The sequence below is a fragment of the Mesitornis unicolor genome, unplaced genomic scaffold, assembly GCF_000695765.1.
Source record: "Mesitornis unicolor isolate BGI_N332 unplaced genomic scaffold, ASM69576v1 scaffold38052, whole genome shotgun sequence".
NCBI lineage: Eukaryota > Metazoa > Chordata > Aves > Mesitornithiformes > Mesitornithidae > Mesitornis > Mesitornis unicolor.
The window spans coordinates 1309-13584 of NW_010170528.1; the positions used below are offsets into that span (position 1 = coordinate 1309).

General features: G+C 40.1%; 1 protein-coding gene across 1 annotated transcript in view; it reads left to right on the top strand.

Moving 5' to 3' along the window:
* LOC104536965 (DEP domain-containing protein 5) overlaps positions 1 to 12276 on the top strand; it is a gene marked incomplete at its 5' end in the record, with an annotated part of 29672 nt that overhangs the window by 1073 nt on the left and 16323 nt on the right. Inside the window, 9 exons of the mRNA XM_010179715.1 lie at positions 1127 to 1224; positions 4441 to 4506; positions 5860 to 6016; positions 7168 to 7328; positions 8307 to 8424; positions 8584 to 8751; positions 9614 to 9833; positions 10706 to 10839; positions 11659 to 11767. Coding sequence (XP_010178017.1) covers positions 1127 to 1224; positions 4441 to 4506; positions 5860 to 6016; positions 7168 to 7328; positions 8307 to 8424; positions 8584 to 8751; positions 9614 to 9833; positions 10706 to 10839; positions 11659 to 11767 — 1231 coding nt within the window. The remainder of the gene's footprint in view (positions 1 to 1126; positions 1225 to 4440; positions 4507 to 5859; positions 6017 to 7167; positions 7329 to 8306; positions 8425 to 8583; positions 8752 to 9613; positions 9834 to 10705; positions 10840 to 11658; positions 11768 to 12276) is intronic.

Below are 12276 nucleotides of genomic sequence, written 5' to 3' on the forward strand. Positions count from 1 at the left end.
GGAAGGTGGTAGGTTATCATGGAGAGTTTGCAGTGCATGAGCAATGCAATGCATCATTCATGGAATTGTTCAAAATTACCTTATAAAAGCCTATAAATTTATATTCTTGACTTACTGTCCCAATAGCTGTGACCTTCATCCCAGAATAGAACATTTTTTAGCACAGGGCGTAGCTTTGCCTCACAGCAACTGTTGAGCAGTTTCAGTGCTATCCATTCAGTCCTGTCTTTCCCATGTAAGGAATACAGCCATCATAAACGTTAGAGATGGATTGCAAACGAAAGTACCTGTGTCCATAAACTGCTATGTGTTTCTTTCCTCTTGTGTGCTTATAGAAATTCATGTACATACTGTTTGTGGGTGTCCAGAGTGAGTGAGAACACTGCTGATATCCTCTGCCTTTTTGATTTTTAGGGTTTTTTCCTGCTTCCAGTCCTTCAGGAAATTGCACTGCCTAGTTGTTCTTTCATGCTTTTTTCCTTTCATAGGGAAATTGTTATCCTGTCTTATACTTTGTATTGTCCTTTAGAATACTCTAATCTTTGTTTTAAATAATTTTAATATTACATCATCCTCACCAACTCTCTTCTCTAGTTGTACTTTAAAAAAAATTGCCCTTTTATTCCTTCATAAATACATCCTACTGTGCTAAAGTATCTTGTCATTAACACCGATCTCTTGTCATATTCTTGATAATTCTTTTTCTTGATCTCTTTGTGATCGCTGTGGATGATGTAATCATTTAAAGCAATTTGCTTGGTCTGGAATATTGGTTTTGTAGACCATGAAATCAGATCTGTAAATAACTAGCTAAGTTTTATTTCTCTCCTGGGAGGTATATGAGTAGCTGGTTCTCTGCTGTCGTGCAAAGACAGAGCATGGGTTATTGCTAGAGGCAAAGAACAAACAGTATGGACAGAGAGGGAATATTGTTTCAGCCTTCTCTGTGCTGCTTTTGTGCCCGTTACCATCTCTGCAAACATCATTCAGAGCGTGGTCTCACCACTGGTTCAGCTGAGACAGCAGGCTAATTACTTGTTATTTGTTACATCGGCTCTTGTTAAAAGCAAGGAATGCCATGAGTGAGGAAAGTTTGTATAATACAGGGTATTTTGTTTTTCTCCAGGCATATCAGCTCTCGGCAGCCAGGGGACAGTGCCTCTTTCCTGAGCTTCAGCGGTACAGAAGAGTACTCTAATGGTCTGGCTGGCAGCAATGGTACAGGTAACAGCAATGGCAGAGCGTGGAGCTGGGAGAGGAGACCCATCCTTAGTAGCAGTGACAAAGCAGTAGAGTCAGAAGTCATGGAATTGGGTGGACCAGGGGTTACCAAGTAGAAAGAATCAATAATGGAAAAACCGTTTTCACCTTCAAGTGATCTGTTAATGCTCTTACTTGGACCTTTTGGTGTGTGGTATTTATTTGGATTGGTTTGTTGTTTGGGGTTTTTTGGTTTCATTTTGCTTAATGTGTCTGTAGGTATGTTTTATAAACTTTAGTGTAGGAAAAGCGCTCATTGTTGACATATGATAAGCTCTCAGGCAGTTGCTTAGTTCCGTGATAGCAAAGCACTGACATCCAGACACAAAAAATAACTAAATATGCACTGATGCTGTTCAGAACGTTTTTTTCCTAAGTGGGGTTGCCTTAAGGTGTCACCCTTTGGATTAAGAAGCTTGTTTGAAAGTATGTATTTTACATATACAAACTGATGGAAAGAATAGTTTTGGCGTATCTAGGTTTTGAGAGAAGCTGTAAAAAAGCAGGTTTATTTACATGGTAAGTTCTGGGATTCAGTGTTTTTCTAACATTTCTTGTCATGATCTACAAATGCACTCTCTCCAGATTTAAGCACTTTGAACATGTTACTCACACAGCCCCAAATATTTAATCACATTTTTGAGAGAAGACACGTGTCTGCTTTCAGTTGAAGATTAGCATTCTCTCTCTTCCCTTACCCAGACTCCTAAATTAATGGAAATTTTCAACATTTCTTTTGAATCCTGTAAGTGGAATGATGTGCCGCACTAAGCATTCTGTTGTGTTGTCTGGTTGTTGTTGGTTTGTGGTGGAGTGGGTCTTTTGTTTACTTTGGTTGGGGTTCTTGTTTGTTTGTTTGCAGCCTACCTTCTGATTTTATGGATGTGCTTTTTAGATAGGCACATGGAAGAGGATTCAGTCTTTTGGACTACAGAATTCAAGACTTCTGTTCTTTTTTTCAAAACCAATTTAAAGATTTATTTTTTTATTAAGAAAAAGCCACCTTTCTGAATTACATTTGAATGAAAACAATTATTCCCCCCCCCATTATACCATTAAGAAGTTAGCAGGCTTAATTTTCTCATGTCTCTCTTGTCTTGTGCTCATGTAGTCGGATTAAAAATGATTTTCTTCTGTGGATTTCATCTGAATGTGTTTCTTTTTTGTGCTTTACTTTTTTTATTCCTGCCTTCCAGATAGACTTTGTTTGTTCTCACAATTGCTGAGCTGCATTTCAGCTGCTAGATACAATTTGCACAGTATAGATGCAGAACATATCCTGGCAATAAACATGCTTGCATTTCATAGTCTTTTGTGCCTGTAGATTGGATATAAATCATATATGTAGTGAAAGTTAATCTGTGTTTGTCTTTATGAAAGTCGTTATGAGCACCTTCTCTGACTAAACGCCCTCAGCCATCTGTAGCTGCCACACTGTGACTCAGTGATTTGACTTATGTTTCTCCCTTATGGTTTGAGTCATCTATGAAATGAAACAGTTCTCTTTTTTTTTATTCCAAAAATACGATTTCTCAGTGGGTCTGGTTCTTCTCTGCTGCCCACAGCATGTTTCGCTGCAGTGTGGGCTTCGCCCCATCTATTTACGTTGACATTCAGTATGTTGTCTCTGTTGTCCAGCAGATGGTAGATGATAGTTCAGAGCAAATAAATCTTGTTGCAATTCCCTAACTAGATGGCAGATGGCATCACTTGGTGAAAGATGACTGCCGGTTTGAGCCGGCTCCTCTACTGTTTTACTGGCATCATCATGGGAGCAGATAGCCATTAGTAAATGCTGGTTAGGGTAACAGCTGTGATGTTGATATCAATATCCTGGAGAAGTCTACATAAGCTAGTTTTATAAGAATGGCTCCTTTTAAATGCTTGAAGGCTTCCTGAAATTTGTATTTTGAGAAATGCCTTTTAAGCCAGCGATTTTTATTACCTCCTTAGCTGCTTATTTCCTCTTGTGTCACCGCAGCTGCTTATACAGCGACATGGTGAACAGGCTCAGAGATCTGATCCAAATGCAGAGTAACTGGGGTTATTCTGTGCTGTATGGATTGTTTCACTGTAACTACACAAACATTGGTGCAAATACAGCAGCAGTTGTGAAATGGGGACTAGGAAGAACTAGTCAAGGGGTGCTATAGCATCATGTTGGCTTAGTGTTCACTCAGCTGTAGTATTTGTTTTCCAGGTTAATGGGCTGTCGTAGAACTAATCTGTTTGACAGTGAGAAAAATCAATGTCTCAAATCCTAATTAAAACTGAAATATAAATTTGCATTAGTCTTAAGACCCTTTTAGTCTTCATTTAGGTTAGTATAAACTGAATTTTGCTCAAAAACTGAGCCTCTCTTGAATAGCTATCCTTTTATCTCCTTTAACAACAAATAAAAACTTAATTACTATTCTTTCTTAGTGAAGTATAGACCAAGGTGTATCTTACAGGTTGCATCATAATGGAAATTACTGGTTGTTTTAAACACTGTAATTAATATATTGGACCTATTTAGGGGCACTGAAGGCTTAATTAATATTTTTGAATTTTTAAGCCTGGCAAAGGATAAAAAGGTAGCTTTTTATTTGCTGAACCAAGAGGATGAGCTGTTTGTTTTGTTCCCTCCCTGCTTCCTGGCAGAGAGGTGAAATGTGCACTGACAGTTTCTGCCTAAAAGTGTTGGAGTTGGAGTAAATCTGTATCATGATTTTCATAAATCAAGTGGACTCTTTAGAGTCTTAGATAATTGGAATCTGATATATGGGTTCTCCCACCATCTGAAAGTCTGTGATAAATTCCTTTCCTGCTGCTCCTTTGTCTTATGAAATTCTTCCTCTTATTCTTTGTTCATAAAATGAGAAAGCCAATTAAAAAGATGCTGCTTTTGAGTACCAAATGTATTTAAAAGTACTTAGCTGCTGAGACCTTGAAATCAGCAAGCTAAGTGATTACAAGTGACTCTTCTTTTTTTGTTACTTACTTTTTTGTGGCATTTACTTCTCAAGATGTGTTTCATCATTTCGGGGAGGTTGTTTTTTCTTGTTTTTTAGCTACTGAACTCCTCTAGGAGATGTTAGAATTTCACCCAAGGTGTTTGTTTTTTTTTCTCCTTAGTTGGCTTTGTGTATTTTTCTGTGTATAGTTGCTCACAATAAGATACGTATTTCTTTCTTGCAGGGATGAACCTTAAAACTCAGAACAAGGATTCCTTGGAAGATAGTGTCTCTAACTCTCCAGATCCAAGTAAGCAGGAGAAAGGTTTGGAAAAGAGTTTGCATAGGTGGGAAGATAAGGAGGGAAAGGACATGTACATATATAGAGACATCAGGAGGTGGTAGGCAAGAAACTGAGGGGCCCGCTGGGCTTATGGCAGTGGTTTATTTTGCCCTGTAGTGAGTTGCAGGATCTCCCTGTACTGTGTGGCTCACACGTCTCTGTGTCCTGAGAATATGTGACTGGTTGTCACATTATCTCTGAAATTCTTTCCTTACCAGACACTATTATACAAAAACCTAAAGCCACTGAACTCTTATCTGCCTCTCAGTATGAAAAGTGTGCTTGACCCCAGCTAATTGAAGCAGAGGTAGTACAGTCAGTTTCTGAATTTGGTACTGTTTGCTGAGAAATACCTGTCTGCATCTCATACAGAAACAAGTGTGTGACTGCATAAGAAAACACTTTCATTATAGTGGTCTGTCCTGTATTACTACTTGTGCAATGTTTCTGCCATTAATGTTAACATTTTAAATAGTAAAATAACTTTGTAAGATCTCTATAACAAGAAGTTTTGAATTAGTAGTTGGCAAAGTACCTTGATGTTGGTTGTTTGAGGCAGGGTAGAATGTAGTGCAGTAGTGAACTGATGATTTAATATAACTTAGTTAGCTTTTGTTTTTTAATGTCTAGTTTTAGATATCTGTAATCTGAAAAGTGCAGCATAGCTCTAGGAAAGGGTGTGGGGAAGGATTGCTTTCCAAGTTACTATTTTTCTGGTCTTCCCACCCCTCTGGATCTGTCTTCTGTTTTTATAACTGTAGAAATACTCCCTTTTCTGCTGTGGTACTATTCCAGAAAGAGACTGGTCTGTCATTCTTTCTCTCCTCATCCCCAGCTCCTTCTGCAGTTGTCTAGGATGCAAAGCTGGTCTGATTTTCTTGTTCAGACTCGGAATGTTGATCTGTTTTATTAATAATGAGTAACTGCACCCGACTTGCTGTAATTTTGGAAGAAAAAAGGTGGCTATGTCAGCTCTAGCTTTCAATCAACAGAAAATTAAATGTATTAACTTTGAATGCCATTTGCATGATGGGATTGAATTAGCATGTGCACTGCATTGTTTAACAAACTCTGTCTCTTTCTCTCCCTCCCTTCTTCCCGTCCTTTCCTTTTCCCTTCCCATCCCACCCCTTTTTTGTCCCTGTTGACTTTACGCCAACTCTGTTTTTGTCCCTCATTCTTTCTAACTTTCCTCTTCACACATTTCTTTCATTTTCCCCTGCACCCTATTTTTTTCATGGGTGACCATAAATGCCCCCATTGTCTGCCCCCTCCAATGATACAACGAGGCAGTTCTGACGCTGTCTGCTCCCCCCGTAGTGCCAGGCTTCTGTTGTACAGTTGGAGTGGACTGGAAGTCTCTCACTACTCCGGCGTGTCTCCCTCTTACCACGGACTACTTCCCCGACCGTCAGAGCCTGCAGAACGATTACACTGAGGGTTGCTATGATCTCCTCCCAGAAGCTGACATTGACAGGTTTGGCAGCACCTTTTCTGTAAAGTGACTTGCACTCAGTCCAAGTGCTTAAAGCGCAGCCTTGATGCAAGAAGAACACTTTGGAGACTGTATGAGAGAGATTAATTGCTAACATAGCAGAATACTTAGATTTTTCTCTTTTCAGTGGTAACTTTGCACCTTTTCTGGTGTTACCATCTGACAGTATTGTGTTCTGTAGATTTTATGTTAGAAATTTTGTGTACAGAATTTTACGTCTCTTCTGCCGTGTCTCAATCAAAAAAACCAACCTCAAGCTATCATTTTCATTAACCTATTTTACAGCAAGTATTTTGGAAACAGTGAGCAAATGGATGTGTATGCAAGGGTTTAATGTGCTTATCCTCACTTTCAGGGATGTTTAGTTTAAAGAATTATGGTGGAAAATAGTGTTAGTGGGATAAGTAGAACTTTACAGCTTGTCTCAGAGGTCTCTGGTAACTATTCTTTAATAGGGTTGGTTTGTTCTCTTTTCTGAAGCTGTCTCATCTTAAACACTTTTTGAACTTTACACAACTTGTAAGACACAGAAAGACCTGTTTATGTTGCTGCTTTATGGGAACAAAAATATTAGTCAAGGTGATTGAAGTACGTAGGAAACAGCAAGATTAGGGAAGAAACGCCTACAGGAAATGTCAAGTGTCTCTTTACAGTAGGAAGGTGAAGTTTGGAGCAGAAGTAGTTGTAATAAGATGCCATAGTGATGTGTCTTTTAATCTTTCTCTGCTCTAGACTTTCCACTGTGGGAGAGGGTGGAGCATTGCCTGCACAGTTGCAATTCTGAGCTCTGCTGAACGTTTACAAACTGCACTGAGAGTCTCTGCAAAATGCTGTAAAAGTGATCACTGGTGAATTTGTTGGAAGTTTATCAACTGTTGTAAGCAAATGTATTACTAGTTGCAGAAATGCTTTCAAAGGCATTAATAAGTATTGCAAGACAGCTAATCATCACCTGTTTACAATAGAAAGGTACCTGTTTTTCTCTTGTGTTCCTGTAGGTTGGTTTTCGCAGGCAGAAGGCTTCACTTTCACAGAGCCCAGTGCAGGCATAAATCCTCAATTAGGAGATGCAGAGCTAAGAATAGGTGTGTGGTCAGCTTCCTTATTGTAGTCTCCTTAACCTTTGTGTTCAGGAGGGATGAGGAAGGAATGCAGATGACAGCCCAACAGGTGTTTGAGGAGTTTATTTGTCAGCGTCTCATGCAAGGCTATCAAATTATTGTGCAATCCAAACCACAGAAACCAGCCACAACTGTGCCACCCCCACTCAGCAGCAGTCCCCTTTACAGTCGAGGTGAGTGTCTTCACGTTGACAATTCAGTCTTTGTCTTTCTTTCTTTCTGCCAGTCCCAGTAACCTCTATGAATTGAGCATAGATGCTCATTGAAGCCCTCTGTTCTGTTTTTTTTAATCTTTCCTGTTGTTGTTGTTGTTGTTGTTGTTGTTTTTGTTATATTAAAATCTTTCCTGGGACAGAGCCTGATCTGGAGCAGCACAAACAACTCAGCTGCACTGTGAAGGGACAGGTGCAGGATTTTTGAACTGGAATAAGAAGTTGGCCTTATATTCATGATGGTGAACACAAATGAAATATGGCTTGAGTGCTGTTTGGGTGAATACGTCTTATACACAATTCACATGGTGACTGTAGGGCAGGCACATCTCTCTTGAAGGCAGACCCAATGTTCTCAAATGTACTTATCTAGAAGAAGTTTCCGATCTCTAAACTAGCTGTGAGGTCTCAGGTTGACAGGTCAAGCTTTGTTGTACTGAAACAATGAGTCAGCTAAACCCCAGAGGAGTAGGTTAAGAGGGTATCGTATCCTTTTGAGAGAATCTGACTGTTTGACTTCTTACTTTTTTTCTGGATATTCTTTTAGAAAAGTCCTTTGGTAAAGTGCTGAGCTTAAGTGTTTAGTTCCAGGAATGAAGCACAGAGAGGAAGTGAAAGTAGAGCCCAGCTTTACCATCGTACCCACCAGTTTCTAAACAATTCATTGTCTGTTCTTTAGTTGTCCTGACTGGAGAAGATCTGTGTTGGTGGTGTATGAGCTGTGAATGCCTTTCTTCGGTTGTGATACTAGCAAATCTTAACTGTAAGAACAAAAGGCTAACTGTACATATTTTCCTTGAAAAAGTGCCCTGAAAGACGAGTTTTCATTTGTCTTGAGTTCAGAAGCCCAATTGTGGAGTCTATAGGTACAGTTTGTTGACACAAGTTCTGGCTGTTGCAGTAAGCTGAAAGGGGGTGTGTTTTGCTCTTTATAATCAGGTCTTGTATCAAGAAATCGACCCGAGGAAGAAGATCAGTACTGGCTGAGTATGGGCCGTACTTTCCACAAAGTAACGTTAAAAGACAAGATAATTACTGTGACTCGATACCTGCCAAAGTGAGTACCTCTCTGGTTGAGCAGTCTGCTCAGATGAACGTGCTTATCCATCTGTCTGTACTTGCTTGAAAGAACATCCTGTAGAACCCTCTTTCTCTTTAGGAGAGGAAGAGAAGCATTGATGATGCTGAGATTAATGTTTACATTTTCTTTTTTTAGGTACCCATATGAATCTGCTCAGATAAACTACACCTACAGCTTGTGTCCCTCGCACTCTGACTCTGAATTTGTCTCTTGCTGGGTAGAGTTTTCCCATGAGAGACTAGAAGAGTACAAGTGGAATTACTTAGATCAGTATATCTGCTCTGCTGGCTCTGAGGATTTCAGGCAAGATCTCCTTTTCCATCCAGACTGTTCTGTGTCCTAATTGCCTCTTTTCCTTTTTGACCTAAAATTTTTTCCACAAGTTCAACCCACGAATGCTCAGTACTCCAGTGAGAGTAGTTGGCCTGCTTTCACTTGTGTGGTGCTAGCAGCTGCTGCCTTGTAGGAATCTTACTCAGTGTTGCTGTTGCATTATCTGATCTTTGATGTGAAGTCTTGATCACAAGATACAGCGTGAACTATTCTTTTTTCCTCTGCTAAAAACGCAAAGAAATGTGATGGCATTTTGTACCACACAGATACTTTTCTTGGCTTCTTACTCATTTCTGGATCTGATTCAAAACTTCCATTTAGTTTGAATCTGTTGGAGGCTTGCTGGAGTCCTAGGATTAGCTTGACTGTAGCCCTGCTCCTGAAATATGTAGAGCAGGGCTTCTTACTAGCAATGTGGAATATCTCCACTAGCATCAATTGCCATTTTGATACCTTCTCTCAACAAAACCAGTCTTTCTTTATCTTTGTCTCTTTTCAGATCTCAATCAAAATGCCTCCTACTTCAATGTGTACCTTTAACATTCTTTTTTATTAGCTTATTTTAGCCTTTTACAGAAAAGATAATATGTAATACAATTACTCTGAAGACAGCCTTGTTTTCTCTTCTGTATATCAGTGTTTTAATTCTTCCCAGTAATATTCATGTTGCTGACAATTCCTTTGCATATCTGCTCTTTCTCACTCAGGGATAGCAGAATGAGGTTGTCCCTATACTTGCTGAAATTTACAGCAGATAGATATCTATTTTCCTTACTGTAAGATCTTTCTTGGGAAACTCTGCTGAACTCTTCTGTCTTCCATGTTTCTTCAGCCTTATTGAATCACTGAAGTTTTGGAGGACCCGCTTTCTGCTTCTGCCTGCCTGCATCAGTGCCACAAAGCGCATTATGGAAGGAGAAGTCCACTGTGATGTGTACGGTGACAAGCCCCGTTCTGATGAGGAGGAGTGGCAGCTCCTAGATGGATTCATTCGATTTGTGGAGGGTTTGAACCGCATTCGTCGACGCCATCGATCTGATCGAATGATTCGAGTGAGTCAGCTTTTAGTTGGGTGAGAAGCTGAGTTTGAGTTTCATCTGAACCTAATGAAGCATTAGCAGAGAGACCATGAGACAGTGCCAGGCAAATTGGGGAGTACCTGTGTGTGTATGTGTGAGTAATCCGTCTGTAAAGCGCAGTTTGGCTGATGTTCTATTTCAGATTTCAAATATTTCAAATATTATGGCCTTGTTAACACCTTGCTACTGAACTAATTAATTTTACCAGGAGTTGGTATCCCATGCTGCTGTGATTGGAACCAGAATGAGAACAGTTTGCCCACTCAATGAGAAGCCAGGCTCTTCAGCATAGCGTAGCCATACCTTAGCCTGTTGGTGCTGTATTTTTGCTCAGCTGGTCTTCTCTTACCACAAGCCTGATGCTACCTCTTTGCAAATGTGCATTCCTTTGTGATGTAGATATGGTTAGCCTGTATATGTTATTGCACCTTGTGAAGGAGATAATTGATAAAAAGAGATCAGTGAGGTAGCTAAGCTGATGACTTCTAGCTGAGTTGGCTGTGTGCTGCAGACTTGGATTGTGAAAAGAGAACCCTATGGGTGAATTCCTGGTGAACAGTAGTTTCCAGAGGGTGATGAGAAACTGGTTAATGTGTATTAAATTCTCTTCTAGTTCACACACTGAATGGGGTAACTTATTTCAGAGAAAATCCACCTTTTCCAAAATAACATCCATGTTATTTTGAGAATAGCATGCACACAGGACACTAGGCTGTTCCATCTCTTGTGTACCTATGGTTTAACTCCCTTTTTAAGGTGTACCTAATAAAGTCCTGCTGACATGTTCTTACTTACTAGTTACGCCTATCCTGACTAAGCCTGTGCTTTCATTTTTTCTTTGTTAGAAAGGATCTGCCATGAAAGGCTTGCAGATTTCTGGACCAATTCCCACCCACTCTCTGGAGCAGCCTGGGCCTCCCATTGGAAAGAAAGGAACCTCAGCGCTCTCAGCTCTGCTGCAGATGGAAGCCAGTCAGAAGTGAGTCTGCAGCTAGCCTGTGTGAAGAGCACTAAAACATCCTTCCTGTGTTACACCTGGGCTAAAGAAAATGTGGGGAACTTAGCCTTGAAAAAAGGGATTTGGGATCCTGCCGCTTTAGTATCCTTGCAGTAGGGCTGGGGAGATACTGGGCTTTTCCAGTGACTTGCTTGTATTATGTTTCTATTCATAGAATGAGTACCAAAGGCTAGAAAGGAGCATGGAGACCAGAGAAGTGAATGTCCAGGAATTTAGAAGCAGCATCTTTGAAGTAGCATCTCAGTCCATTACACATCAAATTTTTACTCTATTTGTGATTTGCCAGTACAGTTGTATTCACATAAGAGCTTAACTGGGACATAAGTGTACACAAGTACACCACACCAGTTCAGTGGTCTCAGTATAAACGTTGGATAACAAATATAGCTCAAAGAAAATAGCTTGTTTGCACTGATAACTTTGTTAACATACCTGTGAAACTTCTTTTTCAGTATTGATCTAGAATGGTTCAGAGAAACTCGGAATACTGATACCAGATACACTGTAAACACCATTTAAAATTGCTGTTAAATAGATGAGATTTTAATTTTTTTAATAAGGTAGTATTACACATGCATAATGGAACTGAGTAAGTTCAAGAGTCAGTGCTGTTTGTATGGGGTAAAAAGTACTTACAGAGCTTTGGATTGACTCTGTGCTTCACAGTGTGGGAAGGCAAATGTCTGAATACAGTAGTACCCCTCTGCAACAGCTGCCTTCAGGTGGAAGCTGGCACAGAATATGTTTGGATGAAGTCTGGATTCATTTCTTTTCTTTTAGGACGCTGGGGGAGCAGCAGGCAGCAATGCTTTCTGGAAAGAGCTCTGTGCAGCCCTCAGAAAGTGGGAGCATTGCTATCACACCCACCTATATGGACAGCCCTCGAAAGGTAAAGACTTTCTGGTCTGTCTTTAGCTACTGTTTTTAAATAAGAATTCCTCCCTGGTCTGGTAGGAGGTGTCCTGCCCATGGCAGGGGTTGGACTGGATGAGCTTTAAGGTTCCTTCCAACACAAACCATTCTATGATTCTGTTATTCTAGGATTATTTCTGTAAACACATGGCTATGTTTTACTGCATCTTACTCTCTAATCCAGCAAGGACTGGTCCTGTACTGGGGATGCCCTTAACCCTTTGTGTGCAAGAGCATAAGAAGAGGTTGGGGCACAACCATCCTTTAATTCTTTAACACTGTGACAGTGAGATGGAATCCCTGGGATGCTGTCTCAGTGTGTTTTGCTAATTTAAGTGGTATTTGTTTATTATTCCATTTCCTTTCCCAGTAGCGCATTTCATTTCAGTCAGGGTTTGATTTTTAGATTTAGTAGTACAGTCCTGTCTGCATTTGTATATGAAGGCTGTCTTTAAGGGCAAAATCAAGCCTGAGACCATGACTGTG